General features: G+C 33.0%; 1 protein-coding gene across 1 annotated transcript in view; it reads right to left on the bottom strand.

The window, feature by feature from the left end:
- Positions 1–22,185, bottom strand: part of Zwilch (zwilch kinetochore protein) — a 51,195-nt gene that overhangs the window by 14,906 nt on the left and 14,104 nt on the right. Inside the window, exon 2 of the mRNA XM_040713846.2 lies at positions 4,591–4,717. Within this exon, the coding sequence (XP_040569780.1) occupies positions 4,591–4,717 (127 nt within the window). The remainder of the gene's footprint in view (positions 1–4,590; positions 4,718–22,185) is intronic.

Raw genomic sequence — 22,185 nt, 5'->3', positions numbered from 1 at the left:
ATATGAAGTAAATTGGCTTACTTAAGTACTTCCAAGAAAATGTAGGGCTTAATGTGATAACAGATTATACCTTCATCATTTGCACATATTATGTAAACAAATACTATATTTAATACAAAGATCAAATACATAAGTAATAAAACATGCGTATGTAATCCAAGCTCATAAGTCTGTAAACAATATTATCAAGTCAAAGTCTCTACCCTTTAAGTTTTTGATAGGGAGTAGCCAAAAAGGCATGAACTTTGTTTACTTCATTGTAGCTTGACAACCCCCTCTTGAACATCCATATATCAATCATCCCATCCCTCCTCCCGTTATGTTATAATAATAGAAAAATAAATTAAAAAGAGAAACCTCCCTCATGAGCTGGGAACACAAATCTCGAGTTTTTTATCCGTGCAACAAACTCCACTTTGCAAAGGAATGGAATAAATTACAAAACGTATTCCACTAGATTAACAATTGCTTACCTGATCAATTCGTTTTTTTCTTAGTTTCTGACCATTCTTCATCATACATTATTTTATAACAATATCTAATAAAATTATATGATGAAATTTTTATAAATTCATATGGTATTTGTCTGTATCTTAAGGGAAAGATTTAATAATTTTTGCTTTGTAACTTAGAAAAGTAATAAATAGTTGAATATAGGTAATACATGCAAACCGGAAATTAGACCAATTTTCATGATGTCAATTCCGATTCCAGCAAAAAGTACATCATTCCGGTTAGTCGTCGGATCATTAGGAAAGATCATTTTTATACATCTCTAAAATATTTCTACAAAACTTATTTATACGAGAAAATTTTAGAAGCACTTGTTTATTATTTTAAAAAAATTGACATTGTTAAAATATTTTTATTTTAAACAATTAGGGATATCATAACTGTTGTTTTGGATCATCATCTCTCGTGGTAATACAGGATACCCATCAAATCTCTAAAAATAGTTGTTTTTTCTACTTTAGCCATATAAACAGAGCTGGTTTTACCACCCCCAGGACAAACATAGGATTACGGTGCCCTTTAAAAAATTTAAATAATTTAATTTCGAATTTTGTTTTCTTAGAAAATAAATTATGAAATTTTTTTAAGGAAATTAAAACTTTTTAAACTTTATTTAAGAAAATTACTTATAAATTTACTAGCGGTATTACCCAGATTAACCTGGAGTTGTTAAATGGACGAACATATAAAATTTGTATGTTTGTCCACGGCTAGAATAAATACAATATAGAAGATAACAACCCCCCAAAAAATCTTGGTGTCACCCTCCGTTTTTCATGAGCCCACTTACACATAGCTACTCCCTCAATACTTTTTTCCTCAATCATATTAATAATTAATATGATTTGATTAGCGAGGGAGTACTTTAGCTCGTTGCTAAATCTCATCTAAAGTCACATTCATTTTTCAAGTTTTCACTTTTTTCTTTTTTAATATCAGTTGAAATAAATCCCTCCCAGATTTCATTCATGTTATACAGTGCTATCTGTAAATTATAATCCTTTTTTCTCCTTTATACAGTATTTGTATATAAATCAGGGGGCACTATATACACTATACAGTTCACCTGCTGACGTCTTTTCATAGATACATCAATTATTTTTTACTCGCTAGATGAGACTTAAGTTGAATCAATGTTATTTTTTAACGACAATTAGTAAGTTTTTCAAAAAAAACAATTCAATTTAGTCAGACTATATCAACTCATTGTTTACTCTAATTATATATCATGGTCACATAATGAAATGTCTTTAATTGAGCATCCTTTTACACTGAAGGAAGCATGAGTTGATGTTACTATAAATAACCAGGAGTGCTACTTTGTTTTATTAAAAAAGATGACGAACCAAATCTTTGCAAACGCATAGTTTTTTTATAATAAAATGTAGGACCAAGGCATATGACGCCAGTGCTTCCCCTAAAACCGATCCAGCACGTAGGTCTTGGAATCTAATTTTCTCGGTGGCAAAATGGGTCTAGATGTTTCTAAATCATTGACCAGTACTGCAATTTACAAGGTATTTCTGCTGTCTCACTCATAAGTCCCTGGTGAGCAATCAACCAAGACTGCCGAACATTTATCGGTACATGGTTCCATCCTACCTCCGATGCAGTGAAGTCGTCCTTTCCCTTACTCACCCCTCCAAAACATAATATTTCCATGCCCTTTGAGGGTGGAGATGGTGTTCATGGGGGTATACTCAACAATTTTCTTCCGCCAAACACTTTTTTTTTCTTCGTATAATGTCTCTAACTTATACTTATAAATACGTACCATTAAAAGTCATTGTCATTGGCAAACTTAAAATCAGCATGAATGAAATACTTATTTTACTCCACTATAAGTATAGAATTATAATAAACAGTTTTGTAAGAACAAAAGAGGATTGTTTATGTAATGAGACTATCCAGATGAGAAAATTAATTAATCAAAGTTATGATTAATTAATTGCATTAAAAGCAAAGTGCATACAAACTAGAATGGGCACTCGGTAGAGCACCTATGATCCTTTTTCCTAATTTGGATTTTTTGCTATAATGAAGCAAAGGGGCATTCATTGTAGCTCTGTACCTCAATATCTTTACAAAGTTATGGTCGATTAAGTTCTTAACTTTTTGTGTTACCTTGACCTCTCAGAACTTAATACCCTCATACTGTGACAATATGTAATCTTTGTACTAAGTTAGATCAAAATCGATATCTAACTTTTGCCGCAATCCTGGTGACAAACACAAAATCAAACGGAGGCAAACACATAACCCCCTTTCAACTTCATTGGCTGAGGTAAAAAAATGAGATTTGTAGGGAATTTCGATCATATTTATTATTTCAGAATAATATATGGGTCTTAAATACGTTTAAAATCCCTTCGGACATAGTTCTAAATCTTAAGCATCGAAATCGAACCCAAAATGCCCTAAAATATAAATTCACTTAGCTAAATGAAGTCATCATAGATACGAGACGGTGACGGTATCATACATCAAGGATGCAATGTTTATAAGAATAATAAATACTTTGGTTAGCTCTAAATACATAATAAAGCCTAACTATTATAGTGCATAAAAGATGCTTATAAATTTACTAAATTTATTCAATCGGTCAACTAAAGTAGGTATTCTACAATAATACAGTGTGTAACGATAAAATTGTCGTCCCAAAGAGAAAAACACTACAGTTTTATTTTTAGCTTGAATTGAATAAATAAATTCAAGATCCTTGATTATGTAGTGGAGCTAACATCCATTAAATGTAGGCGCCTTCAGCCTCAATCACCGCCTCAATAAAAGTTTCTAACCCGGAAGAGTGCATCTTCCATAAGCACCATTTTCGTCCAAAAGTGAAATATATTTATTTGCAATTTCTCGTTTGAAGGATAACAACAATAGTTTTTCATACATGTCCCCTACTTTATGATAAAAACTCTCTACACCTCACAAAAGTACAGTTAAAGGGGTAAAGTAAGACTTGTTCAATACGCGTATAAGGTTTAACTGTTTTGAAAGTGTTTTTCAAGTGCTTTTTGTAAAATTACATTGTAATTAAACCTTAATTTAATTACCTCATTTATAGCATTGAACCATGAAATTTATAATGTAATGAAAAATAAAATTGGATGCACACTTCAAAATAACAACAACATTAAAATAAAATAAAGTAAGGTTGTCCTCTTACACAAGGACCCCACGCCACCAGATGACGGACACTCTGAAGGAAAGGAGACTGCAGGGGTGTAAGAAAGTTCGTGCAGGGATCAATACAAATGTATCCACAGTAAAAATTTTCTCTGACGAGAAGATTTTCACCGTGGACCAGGCCTACAACCTTCGGAACGACCCTTGACTTGGGGTATCACCAGAGGAGGGCAAGGGGGGGGGGGTCCGTACAAAACATCCGGCCCAAACAATGGTCCTGGGGATCGTGGCATCCGACGGCAAGAAGATGACTCCCTTCTTTTTTAAGACTGAGAAGAAACTCGGCCAGGAGGCCTACTAAAAGGTGCTGAGGTTCACCATACTGCCATGGCTCAAGGCCACCTACCCAGAGGACAACTATGTGTGAACCCGAGATGGTGCACCCTCACACAAATCGGCCAAATGCCAGAAGTTCTGCGCCAACATAGCTGATTTTTGGCCCAAGGACATGAGGCCATCATCTTCGCCGGATTTGATCCTGTTGGACTTTGCTGTGTGGTGACTTTAGAGAGGGAGACTAACCAGACATCTTACCCGAACGTGGAATCCCTGAAGGCCGCCATTGTCAAGGAGGGGAACAACTTGTCCGAGAAGTTCATCATCAACTCCTGCAAGGTTTTCCACCACGGTGTGGAGGCTATGATTCCTGCTGAGGGCAGCCATATTGAGTGAACATGTTCACAAAGGTAGTGTCTCAAAGTTTTGTAAAAAAATTTCAAAATTAAAGACATTTTTTTAGAATCAGTCATTCACTCTACGTTTTGCTTCCGAACCCTGTACATTAAAGAGTCATGATACCATCAGTCACACAGTAACATCCAGAACATATTTAAATTGATAGTACATCATAGAGAGAGAGAGAGAAAAAGAAAGTCAACTCACGTTAGATCCAGAGATTTTATCCTTCGAGATGATCCAATGTGTTGGGTAAGATTCAAACGATGAATCCAATAGATTTTTCAAAGCGGATGGAACATGATCCCTTTCAATGTGATAGCCATCACATAAACTAAAAAAAAAAGACAAATGGCATTACATGTCAGTAATTGAGTGAACAAAAATTGATACTGGTTGAATAAAGGTAGAAAAGATGGTTTATTATTAGGGGCGTGAAAATGGTCGAAATGCGTAGGAGTGTAAAACCACCATGAAATACCTATATAAACTATAAAAAGATATATGAATATATATCTATATATGTATAGATGGGACTATTATTTCTTAAATTTACATCATTTTCAGTTGGTACCAGCCTTCAAAAGACAGCTGTCAAAATTTCATGACAATCTGTTCTTTAGTTTGTGAGTTATTGTGTTAAATCTGACGCTACTTTTGTTATTTCCAAAACAATCAAAAACCTTTTCTTGTATTAATTTTACACTGTTGATTGATTGAGAAAAATAACGTTCCAGCTATCTACTCCATAAAGTGAATAAAAAAATAAAAATAATAATTTTTAAAAATTAAAAATTTTGCTCAAAAAAACTGCGTTTTCTTTGTTAAGATAGGGACTTTTCATTACATGGGTAGTACAAAAAGCCATATGACGTGTAATATCGCATTTTTACAACGTTTCATTAGGGGCAACAGAACTCATTTAGTTTCTAAAAGTTTTGAATTGATTAATAGACAAATTTTAAATAGAGTGGCGATGTTCAATGAAGAACATGCTCGGGAGAAATTATTCTCTTAAACTCAATAAACGTAAGTTTGCACCTCGGTAATTAATGAATATGGTTTTCAAAGACAATTCCTAGGTCTCATGGAATAATGGTGATAGAGGAGGTCCCCGCATAACGCCGTTTCAAACAGCGAGGATTTCCCATAATACAATATTGGAAATTATTTTAACTTAACGTATAGTGCCGTATATTCCCCTCATATTGCGTTTTTTTAGTATTATGATAATAAATAGTAAAAAAAAACTAAATATTGAGGTTAATGTTAAAACTATTTAGAAGTATCTTGTTCAGTATACATAATTTTAAATAATTTATTATCGATAAAATCAATGTTAATAGAAATACAAGGTTAGACCATCATGTAATCGGGCATGCTAGAATTTTCAATCTGATGTATTGCACAGACTGTTGGGCAACATAGGCAGATTTTGACAACAAACGCAACCACTCATAGTCTATGACATCACTATTGCTAGAATTTTCAATTTAATTTATCGTACAGACTACTCGGGAAATGTTTTAATTATCCTAACCATACTATAAAAAAAAGAAAAATAGTAAAAAGTGCACTTTATAAATAATTACTCGTATTTCACGGGTTTTAGTATTAAATAAGTCCCTATACAATGCAGATTTAATAAAACGTGGATTTTTTTTTTCCAAAAATACCGCATATCAGTGCAACTCCATCTCATCAATAAAAGGAATATTAAAAAAAAATTGAATTCACGTTTTTTTAAATAATTAACTTAAGGTAACAAAAATGTCATATAAATACTCAAACAATAATTACTCGAAAAATTACGATTGAATATTTTGTTGATTTATAACTTATCTGAATTATCAATTAATAGTCTTTCAAGCGGACTATGTCGCAATTCCTATAAGAAAGATCATGTATCTCAAACTAAATCTCCAAAAGGGTATGCGTCTCTTCAAAGACCTAGTTGTAGAGGCCAAAAGGATCCACTTTTGGTATTTTTCAAAAAGCCACAGCTATTCACATAAAATTTCATCTTTTGAAAAAAGTTTTAAATATTTTAATTTTTTGGGAAAAAATTCAAAAATCCACAGCTGCTCACAAGAAATTAAATTTTTTGGAAAAAAATATCAAATAATAAATTTTGTGGAAAAAAAACTCCTAAATTCATAGTGATTCTCAAGACATTTAAAAAACCCATAGTGATTCTCAAAACATTCCAAAATCCACAGCTGTTCACAAATATTAAACCTTTTGTAAACAAATTTCAAATATTTAATTTTTTGAAAAAAAATTCAAATATTCATTTTTTTTTGGAGAAAAATTCGAAAAACCCATAGTTATTCTCAAAAAATTTCAAAAATCTATAACTATTCGCAAAAATTTCAAAAATCTACAGGTTTTCAAAATAAATAAATAAATTTTTTTGGAATCCAATTTGAAATATTATATTTTTCGGAAAATAATTTAAAAAATCCAAAGTTATTCCAGAAAATGTAATTTTCTGGAAAAAAAATTGAAAAAGAAATTAAATTTCAAATATTTATTTTTTTGGATTTTTTTTTTTCAATTAAATTTTCTAGTAAAATGTAAAAAATCTTTAATTTGGGAGGGGCTGCATCCCCTCTAGCCTTCCCCTTAGGAAAGTCCCGATGTATATTTCTGTTATCTAAAAGTATTAAAACTTGTTATCAGGGTTTTTCCCATACCTATGGAGTGACAATAATTAATCCAGTAACCGAATATCATTTCTGCATAATCATGAAATGTATACCCTGTGTATGATTTCATTATTTTCATAAATTACGTAAATCAGGTTTTTACTTTGATAAATCCATTTGATACCCATATATTTATTTTCTTTTTGGTCAAAGTTAGTTAAAATATTTGATATTCTTTCTATTGAAATTAAAAATTTTAAATAAAAAAATGCATCTACAATCTCAAATTTTGTACATGTATTTCTATACTTCTCTAATATAAAATTTAATTTAAAAAAAAAATCTATATTACGCGTTGAGGCGCACCATATTTTTTTAATTAAACCCCATGAATAAAGCTTCAAATATCAATTTTTAAAATACTTCATTTAAAAATAAGAATAAAATTAGATATCATCTGGATCAGTGGTTGGTTCCCAAACTTTTTGAGTTCGAGGCTTAAAATATATGGCTGGACAATGTGCGACCCTTAGGCCTCACATTGAGACATTAATATAAAATTTGGAGTTCATTTTAAGCATATGGATGACTGAAAGACCATTTATCATTTATCAACTCTATAAAGTGCAACCCAAGTGCAAATCATATAAGATTTTTGACTATATTCAAGAAAAAATAAATATTTTAATTATTCTTATATTTAAAAATATAAGAAATACAATGAAGAAAAAATCAAATATATTCTAAATATAAAATCAAGTATATATCTACTACTTGGAATCATTTCTATAATATCAATTCTCAACTTTTTATGCAGTAAATAAAGTCAAAATAGATACTCACAAATAAATAGCATTACTGACGGTGGATGTGGATATGATTTATAAACGAATCAAGGTCTTAATTTGACGGATGTATATTAAGCAAAGCAGATCTACTCTAGGTTTAATTTTGGACACGGCAACTCGAAGTTCATCCTTCACAAGTAGCCGCGATCTGTATTTATTTTGGATAAAAGTAAGTACTCAGCAGTGGTACTCATTCATTAGAGAAATCCAGAATTCGTCATGTGTTTTAGAATCAAAATCTGTTTTTAGTGTTTGTCACATGAAATCATGAGCGTTGTTTGCAAAAAAAAAAAATATTCATGAAGAAATGTAATGTTAAAGCTAGTTTGGTTGTTTAAACACACCGTCGGCATTAATAGGTAGAGTTGAGTGGTTTGTAATGTAAAAAAAAGAGCACAAGGGGAAAGTGAGTGCGTGAGCAATGGTACCCTTGTTAATATCAGCTGCCTGATACATGATTTTGGGGGAATGAAATGAATTACTGCTCTAAAAAGGAGAGTGCAGGCAAATATTATAATACTCAGGCAGACAACAAAAGTGAACATAAACTTTTAAAGAGGAAGTTGAGCATTGTAACCATTGCCTAATACCTGGAAATGTCATGCATGGTTGTTGAAAACTGATGTATTACTCAGAGTTTGTAAGTAATGCGATGCAGCCGAGTCGAGAACTGAATTGGGGATTCATTATAAAAACTTCACCTAATCTAAGTTACTTACAGGTTACGTAATAGTGAGTTACTTTTTTTATAATCAATCTTGACAGATGCCCTCTAAATTTTCTCCACCTACATGGTCTAGCACAAAGTTATATTTTCCATAAAAAAAAACTGGAAATAGGTTTGTACTTTAGATTTCTGACATTTAATTGAATGTTAATCTAGTGACGAGTCTCGCAAGACGTTACAAAATCAGTAATAAGAACTCAAATGAAATATTCAAAGTGATGTTATTGTAAAAATAATAAAAATGGGGGATTTATTAATATATATGTGATGTTACCTATAAAAGAAAAATAGCAAAATTAATGTTTGTTTTATTATAAGAGTTAACTAAGAAATTAAATGGAACGAGTCCTAAAGATAACGGACCGTCCATTCTAATATATAGATAGTTAAATGAAAATTACTTAGACATTTGCCATTGATAGTGTGGATTTAAAAGCTGAGGATAACATGTCCCGTATAGTTTAATACAAACAAACACACAAGAGTGAGACAAATTTACACTTTTCATGGTAAGTTTATATATTCCATTGATTTATAGTACATTAATATCACTGAATAGTTCATTGCAATTATAATTATGTGAGTCACACTGACCAATGCTTTAAGTAAAGATTTTAGGCAGGACAGGGCTCTTTTCAACACATAAGAGGATAATTCAACCTCTCATTTTAATAATAGGCTTATAGCAAATAATATAAAAGCAGCCAAGAACAGATGCCATCAGGTTTGCACATGCATGTTAATTCGTCAGTTATTCTTGCAGACATCTTTAATGGCAATTTTCAGAAATTAGAAATTATTAAAAAAACCAGAAAATGTCTTATAAACTAAAAAAAAGTGTGCAAAATTCCCCCCAATAAATGGCTAAAATAAATAAAACTGTTCATATTTTTGATAAAAAGACTGAATTCAGTTTAAAAACTGAAAATTCCCATACATAAATTGAACTAAATTCCCTACTAATGCCACATAACTCAAAATTTCATTTTATCTCAAATTGAACAAATCAGCCTCAATTCATTTACCAGTCATGGAATATTACAGTTAATTTAAATACCATATTTGTGGATAGTACTATAAATTTGCACGAATGAAATTGATGGAATTGTCGCGCTTTTTATGCACTATTTAGGAGTCTATCATTTAATACCCCTTTAATGAGTTGTCTTTTTTTTTGACTAAGACACATAGGTAATGGATACTGCACATTTTTATCAATTGTTTTACAATGTTTACAAAAACAAATTTAGCAAATTTAACAAATTTAGCATGCTATTTGTGCGCTATGTTCAGAGGACTGCCATAATTACAGTTTGTAGTACCACAAATCATCCTGCAGCCTCTGTTATCAGATAATCAATTTTATATATGTATCATAATAAACAAGTGTAAACAAATAAACGAGTAAAAAATAGGTATCCTGTACAAGTTCGCCTGAACGTCATAATTCTTCTTTCTATCTCGAAATTAGATATAGGGAGAGAGGAATGTTGAAATTCAATCCTTGCAATCTTTTACTAATAAGGAAATAACTTTGGTACGTCAGGCGTAGGGACGCGAAGTGAAGCAAAGAATATATTGACGGATGAAGAGGAGAAGGGTTTCGCTTTTTCGAGTTATTCGTTTAATTAGCACTTAGAAGGGTTTCAAAAGTAGATGGAAGGTCTCATTCTGTGGAAGAAGTTGTGAATTTGGCTCTTATGGAATATTTGGAGGAGGTATAGGGATGAGTTCTCTCGGAGTCAATCCGTTGACTGAGTGATGAGGACGTAGGATATCATATCTAATTATGTAAGGCATCACGACTTTTTCTGATATCTACCATGATCATGATAGTAGAATTAATTTAGGAATACTTTGCACGGGAGTCGTAAGGTGAAAAATTAGAACTGGCGTTTTTCTTCTTGGACATCGATGAACTCGGATAGGAGTGAATTCAAGGCATAATTGAATTATTTATTAATGAATAATCATGGTACTTATTCAAACTTAATTATTTGTTACCTAACAATAAATCTTAATATTATATTACATAAATTATCATTTTGATTTTACGATGTTTTATCGATCATAATTCTTGGAATAAGTTTACAGTTAGGATTATACAACCATAGAAGCTTTTACTGTATATTTATATACCTAACAACTATACAAGAATAGTAAATAAGCAATAATTAAACATGTAAAATAATAAATAAATAATAAACTGAATTGAGTTATAATTTTATCCATTCCAATTGTTCAAATAAGTTTTTACGTTTTACCCGAAATCCCTCTCATTTCTGACGATTGGGCAGCCTATCGTAATCCTGGGAATGAATTAGATATTTCACACTTTACTATTGTGTATAAGTATAACTTTGTGGATCCAGTAACTGAGCTCATAGTCAGAGTATTTGTAGAGTCTTTTCAAGGGTATGCTCAGAAGGTTAGGAGTAATGAATACCTCTATAGAGCTTTTTCAAACATATTTGAACGAGTTTATGTGGGGAAAGTGTCTCAAGGATATATGTCCTTTTTATAGAATTATTCAAGACATTATGACCCAATATCCGATATGACGTTCTTTCATATATTTTTAAAAGTTCATTTATACTCCAATTTTTTTTTTTCGGTTTCCTGACTTTGATGGCATATATATTCTTCACAATGATGGCCCTTACTTATATCCAAGAAGAAGTATATAGGACTTGCTCGATGTCTTTGGATCAAAACATTTTCTTTTGGAAGGATTGAGAATTAAACGAATTGGAAATTTGGACTGCTTTAATTTATTTTAGAAATCTTCTTTTCTTTATTTAAGTATGCCCTTCCAAACAATGAGACTTTCCATCTATTTTTGTGACACCTGGAAGTGTTAATTATCTGAATAACTCGAAATAGTCGAGATCCTTCTCTACTTCCTCAGTCAATTGAATGTATTCTTCATTTCTTGTCCCTACACTTGACGTGCCAAAGTTATTTACTTATTAAAAGGTTACGAGAATTGAATTTCAACTATCCACTCATTTCGAGACAGAAAAAGAAAGTATAACAACGTGCGGGCAAACTTGTACATGATACTCCCAAAAAATAATAATGTATGTATAAAACAGGTCATAGGGTGCACTGTATGTAGTGCTCCTAGTTGTACATCATTTACCAATACATATAAATAAAAAAAGGAGTATAATATACAGGGAGCACTCTATAAATGATTTAAATCTTGCATGTGATTAGTTCAGTTCATATTTTTTTTTAAAAGAAGTACTTTATATAAAATGTAAATAAAATGAATTTGACTTTAGATCAGTGTTAGAAACTCCCTGTTTCATCTCGCCAGATTATATTTTTTTCTGAAGATATTATTTATTATTACTAATATTCTTGTAGAAATAAGTCAAGGTATTGATTGAGTAACTATGTGTGAGTTTACTCCTATAAAACAGAGAGTAACACAAAGGATTTCTCAGGGAGTTATTTCTTATATTATTAAAACAAAATTTGTCTTTTAGCCGACGCATAATTACTCTGGACAATACCGGACACTACAACTAGTTATTTAATAGTACAAAATAATGAATGAGACTATAGGCTCATTCATGTAGTGCTCTAGAGACTTCAGTACTCCTTGGCTCATCACATCATATTTTCTCACGCTGTTATTATTATTCTTTGATTATTGAGGAGAGAATATCTTAGTATTGAGTAGCTACGTGTGATTGCGCAAATGAATAACATAGAGTAATACCGAGAACTTCTGGAGTAGTTATCTTATATATTATTTAATCAAAGTGTGTCTATTAGTCCAGTGGTGGTTTTCAAAGTACGGGTCACGACCCAATACTGGGTCGCTTGCAAATCTAATATATAAAAATGTTTTTCGTTAGTTTTAAAATAATATTACACCATAATATTAGAGTCTGACGAAATACTTATTTCCGGTAAGACTTATTTGTTTGCAGAGTTTTACATTATACACGACTCACTACAGGGGATCACAGGGTAGCAATTTCGAATGTAGCTAATCAAACCTAAGCATGTAATGTAACGTTACTGCATTTTGAATCCAAACACTTTCTGTTTGCTGCTGTTGGGTAACTGACTGTGAATGGATCGTTTTGTTATCAGAAAAAGAAGTTCGGAATCAAATCCATCTTCGTCAAATACAAGTAAGTGTAAGTACACGGTCCGAAACAGGAAGTTCTAATTCTACTAGTAGTACTTGTATTACCGCCAAATCGACGTCTGAACCACCAAGTAAAAAGAACAATAAATCATGAACGCGAATGATTCCTTTTTGAAATTTGGTTTCATAAATTGCACTAACACAAATCAGGATCATAAGCCCGAGTGTGTTATGTGCAGCGAGGTGATTACTAACGAAAGTTTTGGAACCATCGAAACCGTGAGACATTTAGAAACGAAACACGGGGAACTCGTGGATAAGCCTATCGAGTATTTTCAACGGAAGCAACGTGAGTTAAAATTATCCGCTCAAGTTCTTAATCGCTCAACTGCCTTGAATGACAAGGCACAACTGGCTTCATATTTGGTTGCATACCGTGTGGCTAAAGAGAAAATGTCTTATAGAGTTGCTGAAAAATGTATTCTTCCAGCATCTCTGGATATGCTGTGTACTATTTTCGATCACAAGTCTGCAGAGCAATTGAGAAGTATTCCTCTCAGTAGCAACACAATGTCTCGGCGAATATGTGACATTGCAAAGCATTTGTAAGGCAAGCTTATTATTTGATTACAGTCAGGCGGTGATCCTTGTTATCCAACTTGACGAGAGCACTGCAACACTGTTAGTTTATGTGAGGGTTGTGTGGCTAAGTGTTTTTCCTCCAGAAGGTCGCGAGAAAAAAAGTTTGAAAACCACTGTGCTAGCTGATGCATAATAACTCCAGTAATACCTGAGTACTACCTCTAGCTGTATAATAATTCCATAGTACGGAAGAATTGCCCAACCAGTACAATATGATTGTGGGGATTATTCCTCTTTCTTTTTGGAAGAAAAGTTGTGAGAAGTAATAAAGGTAAATACGTCTTTTATGTAATACTAATATATAATAGTTATGAACATTAGAAGTAATAAAAGTTAATTAAAATTAATTACTCTAATGTTCAACGTACATATAATGTAAAATTTAAATAGATTATATACCCTTTCGTAGCACAATTGTAGGTATCATCTATTTAAAAATGATGTATGAAGAGTAAGTTTCAAAATATAAGACGAGAAAATATATCATTCAAAAGGAAAGCCTTTTTTCAAATGCTCAAAATAGCAATTACATAGAGTGTAAAAGTCAAACTTTGATAACATGTCATTGCCAAAGTGGAAAGCAGAAGACAATTTTCTTATTTTCTCTTATCAATAAAGTTACGGGGTGTATTTTTGAGATTTATTCCCTCCTGGATTTTTAAAGCATTTGAAAAATTCTATAAGGAGTATAAACCAGAATTTAAAAAAAGCTACAGAACTCAAAAGCAGTTCTATAAAAAGATAGGATACAAGGGTCTTGGATCCGAAGAACGCGAGTGCTGTATAAATAAACTTGTATTATCCAAAAATATACGAGATCCGAACTGGTGGATCTTAAAAACCTTATAGTATTCCAAAATAAAGATAGGACGCGTTAGAATCCGGATCTGAAGTACACAGGTACTGTATAGTTAATTTTTTATTATCTTAGCTCCGAACAGGTTTCGGGTACTCGAATTTTTACGGATCTTAAAAAAGATTCGAGAGATTTTCCGGATCTTAAAAAGTGTATGGTATTTCTTAATAGAGATAGGATGGGTATTGGATCCGAAGTACTTGCCTAAGATATAGGTAAATTTGTATTACTGAGATTCGAACAGGCTTTAGGTACTCGATTTTTTATGGATCTTAAAAATATCAATGGATTTTTAGGATTTCAAAGATTTTCACTTTTCAATTTAACTACGATAATGGGTTGGAATTATTTCTTGATCTTTTGAACTTCCAGCAGGGATTTGGATTTTAATCTTGCAACACACGTCCCAAGGCACTCAATAGACAATACATATCTATTAAGTATTAATATAAGTAGTATCACATTATAATTAAAAAAGAAACAATAAAAACTATAGACAATAGTTTAATTAAGAACGGAGTTCGTAGAAATATAATGGAAAAAGGAGAAACTGCATTGTCATCTTTCTAGAAGTTCTTGCACTAATATGATTAAAAATAATGTCACATCAATCAATGTAATTGATAGGATGTCACATCATTTTAAAGTACTTTTGAAATTGTGTATATTGTACGAGGTATGCTCAAAAGTAAGGTAAATTTGTACTTTTAGAAAAAAATATTAATTTATGCATCAATATTTATGTTGTCTCCTTCAAAGATATCCCCCATCAGATACAATACACTTTTGCCAACGCTCTTTCCAATCCGGAAATCAATTTTCAGTATAGCCTTGAGCTCTTCCAGTGATGCAGTCTTTATCTCCTCAATCGTTGCAAATCTACGTCCTTTCATAAGTCTCTTCAGTTTTGGGAACAAGATAAGTCACAAGGGGGTAAATCCTATTAACATGATGGCTGAGGCATGATTGTGTTGTTGTTTTGGCCAAAAAATATCTCATAGGCAAATATCAACATTAAGCAGATTCGGAACTAACTTCCATGACACTCGTCTAATGCCCAAAACATTTGAGAAAAAAAGTTATGGGACGACCCAAACGTTATGTAAATATCCTCAACAACTTCTCTGATAGTGATTTGACGGTTTCCAAAAAGAATTTTCTTCACTGCGTCAACGTGCTCATCTGTTGTTGGCGTGCTTGGCCGTCTAGAGCGAGTCTAATCAATGGCATCTTCCCGGCCATCTTGGAAGAGTTTCTACCACTGCCCAAAGTCCTAATTGTCCTAAATATCTCGAAAAATCGAAATCCCTCTCATCCTACTCATATATTAAATTCCTTATTTTTAAAATGTTTTTGATAATTGAATTTCAACTATCCGCTCTCGCTGTCTCCAATTTCAAGATAAAAAGAGAAAATATGACGCGCGGGCAAACTTACATAGCGTACAGTTTTAAAGTTTTATGAACTAAAATATTGAGTTGTATATAAAAGTCCATATAAGTAACTCTAGAAGCAGCAGATGAAAATCATTTGATCATTCATCGCTTTCAAAAATTTTGAACTTATATAAAATCCAAGATGTGGCACAAAATCGGTCATCCATAAAGCCAAATGCATTTATGTTTCCGGTGTCAAAAAAAAAATGGCAAGGGAAAAAAGGAAAAGTGACCTAGTGTAAATAATGGTCAGATTCTTTAAACTGATATACTACCTATCGCCAATATATTATACATTAAGATAAACGAAAAATAAACAAACACGACAGCGTTTCAAATGGAAGAATTAATAATCACTTACATATTTCTCCGTTATCAATATTAATATCATTAGACATTCATATTGGACAAGACTAGTGTATTGACGAACAAGCATTAGTCAATGGTATATTGGGAAATATAAGGGACTTGAAATTTTTGAGTTCCTGAAACCTTCCCATAGAGTTAGCCCAACCATACGTATCACAATTAACCAAACATGAGTGTCGAATAGAAATTTGTTTAGCCATTTCTGTCGTCATTTATTTAATAAATATATTAATTGATTGAATTAAAGATTTAGAAATGAATTTACATAAATATTTGCTTAACAAGTTCATGAGGTTGGAACCGGATTATCATTCTACAGGGTGACCTATATGGACGAGGACAACTTCAACAGCCAAGAAAGTACACAAATATTTATTTCTTGAAATATTTTTTGCAATAAACCTGAAATTTACTTCAAAATGAGTGTTGTTCACTCAACGTGGCTAGAATTTCCAGCAACTACAGCACTTAGACGCTTCAGAACTTCTTTACACGCTGTACGGATGGTTTCCTCCGACAAGTTGTCCAATGCAGACACTATGGTGCCCTTAAAGTCATCGACGCTGCGGTAGGAAGTCAAACTAACCTCATTCTCCAGTGTATTACGTTGAGATCTGGGGGAAAAGGGGGCCACATGTATAACCACCAAAAGTGCTTCAAAGTGGTTTGGCACCTCTCTTGCACAGACTTTGCAGTATGAAAAGGTGCTCCGTCCTGCTGGAAGCAGTTAAACACTGCAATAAAGATGGATAAAGAGAAGTACTTGGGACTGTTCAGATAGACATGTTGATTGAGCTTCACACCCTCGGAAATGAAGATCAAGGGTGTCTTCATCCCGTAGGAAGTTACGTCCACCCAGACCTTCACCAAGGTCAGACTTTGCCTCTGAACACACTGTACTTGATCATGGGAATATCATCGATGCTCCAACCCCTCACCCGGTCGTCACGTAAGTCAACTCCACGGTGAAGATCTTCTAGTCAGTCTAAAGGATTAACACGTGTGTACAAGAATTGAGGAATTTCAGAAGCAACTTCGCCCGGGTCTACCTCTTGCCCATTGTGGCCTCGCTGAGAAGCTCCCGTTTTGTAAACGATACAGCTTCATCCTCAGGTTCTCCCTAGCAACTTCTTTTTGCGGTTGATCTTCGAGATCGTTGCCCCAATCAACCTGAGTTTCCTCATGGACCTAGGGCGACTACTTCTGTTCTGTCATCGAAACTCCCCGTCTCCTTCTATGGCTTGATCGTGTAGTATACCGATGATTTGGACACATTGAGGTCTTTTTGGGCCTTGGTAATGGCCCTCCATCTCTTCTCTTCCAAATGAAGCGGAATTATGGCTCACTTCGGGTTGATGATGTCGTCGTTATAGATGCAAAAATAAGTTTTTAAAAAAGAAAAAAAGGCGGAGATTGCATGAATCTTATGCAACAAACCTAACTAAAAAATATACACCAGTCTAGGAGAAACATCACACTGAAGTTGATGTCCCCGGACTTATGGGTCACCCTGTAAATTGAAATGAATTAATATATAGAGTTATAATATTCCTATTCTTTGATAAATATCTCTGAAGACCATTATTATTTATTACACACGTAGTGACAAATTAAAATGTCATTGTATCATACATGAAAATTCGTTTAAGGAGCCTACTTGCTATAGTTCTCATAATTTGGTTTGATATCCATTCGAAGTATGTCCTAAATCTGGAATGGCAAGACTCTTCAGTACGTATGTTAAAAAAAATATTTTATATTATTACACAACCTAGGGTGGCATCATCAATGAATATGGCATAATTATATAATTATATTTCATAAAACGAATTTATTTTGTATTGAGCTCATATATATTTTTAAATTACTACATAGACCAAACTAATACTATCAGTATATAAAGCATAATTATCAAGTCTATAAAAAAACTAAATACATATTAAAAAAAAGAGAAAATGTACTAAATTATTAATTTATTTTGTGATGTTGTACTCCCCCACTGCCAATTATTTAATATAAGGTTTATAATGTGTGTTTTTATTAAATTACAGGCTGAGCTGGCATCATGCGTTAGCCTATTCCTCTTTTCGTTCTTGATAGAGTTTAGTGAAGAAAGCAATGTTTCACATGCCTATATTGCAGAGAAAATGGTCTATAATGAATCTTGCAGAGCACTAAACGTTTCAGGAATAATATTCCAAACAAACAATAATTCTTCATTCGGATCATAAGAACCAGAGCCATGTAACTTGTATAGCTCACGTTCTTCTAAATTTGCTCCTAATACTGAGAAACGTTTGATTCCAAATGGAAATGGATCGGAATTCCCCTAACTCAATTTCCAAATTATCTATATTTAGCCATTGAAACAAATCTATTTTCAGTTAAGTAAAATTTGCCTTCTCCGGATATTTTATGATAAGTGGAAATTAAAACTTACATAAAAATAGGCTTCTTCAGCAATCCCAATATCCTGATAGATCAATTCCTCAAGGTTCTTTTTCATTCTTGGAAAGTATTTGTAACTTTTAGTTTCTAAATTACGTTGGCAAATATGAAGCTGACTTTCAAAAGCAATCATAATCCCAAACATAATATCAATAATTTTATCATAGCCTTGTGCCTTTACATTTAATTCATTTAAACGCATTGATAGATCAGTAAAAAAGATTCGCCTACTGAGCCAGGCATCATCACCCTGTGGTATTTGAAGACAATTGAAAGCCTAATAATAACCGTATTTTTGCTAACTGGACACACATGGACTATCAACCGTTTCGAAAGTTTACGCAAGGATTGATGCGATTTTCCTCAGACTTTACAATTACAATTTTTACCACTCTACTAAATTTTTCAGGATGTTCTAGTCGAGGCTTCTTCTTAAGGTTCTGCCCTTGTTTATGACGGTCCCACCATCAAGAAACCTGGATATCTCCAAGGTTATACGAAAACACGTGTACGACAGATGTTTGACTTCCACCACGCTTTTTATAGTGACGTCATAGTAGATGAGTGGTTGCGTGTTTTGTCAAAATCTGTTTGTCTTGCCCAGCAGTCGGTACGATCCGTAGAATTAAAAATTCTAGCAAGCCGCCCGATTACCTGCTGGTAATAAAAACCATACTCCCTGCCTAGAAAAGGCTAACAGCACATTCGCGAATAACTTGCGCAGGATTCATGATATTAGATTCAGCCAAAACAAAACGAATTGTATTAAAAACAAATACACGTTCCAATGCATTTTCATATTAACATGATTGATCTCAAGAATTTATGCAATAAAGTACTGCTTCCCATTCCAAGTTTAGTGTAAGCAGCACTGCTCAATTTCGGAAACACAACACAACAGTGAGACACTATTAATGAAAGCCTTTCATGTAAAATGTATATTAGAAAGAAAGGAAAAGATCATGTGACTTTCAAGAATTTCAAATATACAAATTTCCCTACCCCTGTTAGCTAGTGGCTAATTTTAACGACTATTAATGGTTGCACATATTATTTTTAGAAGAATTTCACTGCTAACAAAATAATATACAACATATGTACACGATTAAAATTCAATTTCCTATAATTAAAGGCATGTATACATTGATTGATGAGACACTGTGTGTGTAGTGCAAATAGATCTTCAATTGTATGGAAAAGAGGATTTTCACTTGACTTCACAAGGTTCACTCTATATTTTCTTCCTGAATGTGATGTCCAATAAACGTGGCTCTTCTCTCAAATTGTAATGAAAAGGTGGAGAGAATTTAAACAAGAATTTCCTTTAAATTGCGTCATGACTAGGGATTTAAGTATGGGAAAAATACAAACTACAAACAAAAATCAAAATACAAACCATTTTCATCATTATATCTATAGTTAATAGTCGTATTCTCAAAGCAAGGGCGTCCGCAGATGGTAGGAGGATGAGTTTGAGCCCCCCTCCAAGAATAAAACATATTTTTACGACAATATCTCAGATATTTTACCCTCAACGTAATTTAGCTAATATTCACATCTCTAGTCATGACTGGGGTATGGAACTCTCTAAATACTTAGAATAAAGTCGACATTTTTCCATTTCCCAAAAAAGTTATATTTTCTTTTATTATATACAACTAGCAAAGGGTTACCCGGCGTTGCTCGGCTAAGGAGGGAGTGAGACATCACATGGACAATGATCAAAACAATTATATATACAGAATTATTGTATTAAACTAATAATTACCAGCACGAGTACGCTATCTAAAAAAGATTTTATTCATATTTATCATAAAATTTTAAACTAAAAGGATTTACTATAAAGTTAATTATATAATAGGTAAATATCTATTGTAAAACCACCTTGTATACTAGATTATTTGTTGTTTCTGTCCATTTGATGTAAATATAATCAAGCCTCCACATTCTTGTGACACTCTTGAAAATGTAACATATACCATTTGAAAATACTGATTTTGGTAAATATTAATCATTTTTTTCAAATGTTTGATCCTGTGATTATTTATTGTCCTTGCCATGTTCTTTCTTCAACCATAATATATTAACTCGCTCATCCACTTCCTAATTCGTATTTAATATACGATTTGTTGGTACAATCATTCGTTTTTTTTTTTATTTTAAATTTTTTTGGTGCATATCCGAATCGACAACCCATACTTTACAAAAAAAAAATTGAGACACGGGGAATCGATCTTGTTTTATGAAAAAAATCTACTTATTTGCGAAAAATCAAACTTGGCCTCCTGATAATTCTAATTCTCTTGCCATGATAACGTTACCCCCCCACCAATTAACTCCTTTTACCCTCTAGTAATTCATCCCCTAGCCATTTCACCCCCAGCATTTTACTCCTTATACAATAAATAGCAACTATACGACCAAATATTCAATCTTTTAACAACCATACAAACTTCATTATTAATTTAACTTAATGAAGTAAGTATAAATGATATATCGGACTTCTCTTGACCTGATCAATTGTCTGTCACCTCTCAAAGTTAAAGAGGAGTTTTCAATTAACCATAGATTTATTTATGATTTGTTATTATAAAAATTAATAGTATAATAATAAATATATAATTTATTAGACAATGGTCAATTATTGCCGAGGTGGGAACTTAGACTCAAGGCTTGCGACCCGACTTGGAGTGGAGTCCATATTTTGAAGACAATCAAAGACTCGAGACTTGACTCAGACTCCATAACTAGGTCTTGCAACTCCACTTGGACTCCGAAGCTAGTATATTCTGATCTCAAGAAAAGCCTTAACACTATGGACCTTATATTATAGTTTTTGAGATTGCCAAAATGACAAAAATGGATAAGACCTCTCAAGGAAAGTGGAGAACACAATTTGAAGAGGGATTCTAAGTTAATAGCCAGTCCGAAGAAGAGGATAATGGAAGACACCACGAAATCAATGAATCGTCTCTCCAACGACTTATCTATGGCTAAGGAGACCATCAAGAGGGCCGTAAAGGACAACTTGGGATCTGAATCATACAAAAGGATCTCTCGCAACCTTCAAACAGAATCTTGGTGGGATAGAAGGCTTGACAGGTGCCAGAAAGTCCTCAAGTGGATACAGAAATAATATGTAATAGTTGAAAATTTTCTGAGAGAAGAGGATTTTTACAATGGAATAAGTGTACAACCGGCACAATTACCGCTAGATTGCAAAAGCATAAGAAGAGGTTTAGGGGGTATACCGAACCAAATTTGAGCTCAAAAAACGGTCTTTGAGCTTGTAGCAGCCGATGGCAAAAATATACCTCCTTTCATCTTCAAGCCCGTGGAGGAAATGGGCTAGAAAGTCCACGTCAAGGTGCTTCAGTACACCATCTTGCCATGGTCGAAGGCAAACTACCTGGAGAAAAATTATGGATGGACACAGAACGGCACACCGTCACACACATCAGCCAAATGCCAAAATTTATTTGGAGAAAAGGTGGAATTTTGTGCAAGGACATTTGAATCCAATTTAAATTTAAGTGTGCCTTGGAGAAGGAGATCCAAGAGCACTCCCCCACTCAAGCTTGGTCTCGCTGAAGGCTTCTATCGGGGCTATATAGACAACATGTCCAAGGAGTTTTTGATTAATGCATACAAGGCTTTGCAGTGCCATGTGGGAGCTGTGATTACAGCTGATAGTTCGCCAAGGCTTTGTCAACAGGTTTC

Source organism: Lepeophtheirus salmonis, chromosome 1 (assembly GCF_016086655.4).
Source record: "Lepeophtheirus salmonis chromosome 1, UVic_Lsal_1.4, whole genome shotgun sequence".
NCBI lineage: Eukaryota > Metazoa > Arthropoda > Copepoda > Siphonostomatoida > Caligidae > Lepeophtheirus > Lepeophtheirus salmonis.
Note: the sequence above shows the minus strand (reverse complement) of the source record. Positions and strands in the feature narration are given on the sequence as shown.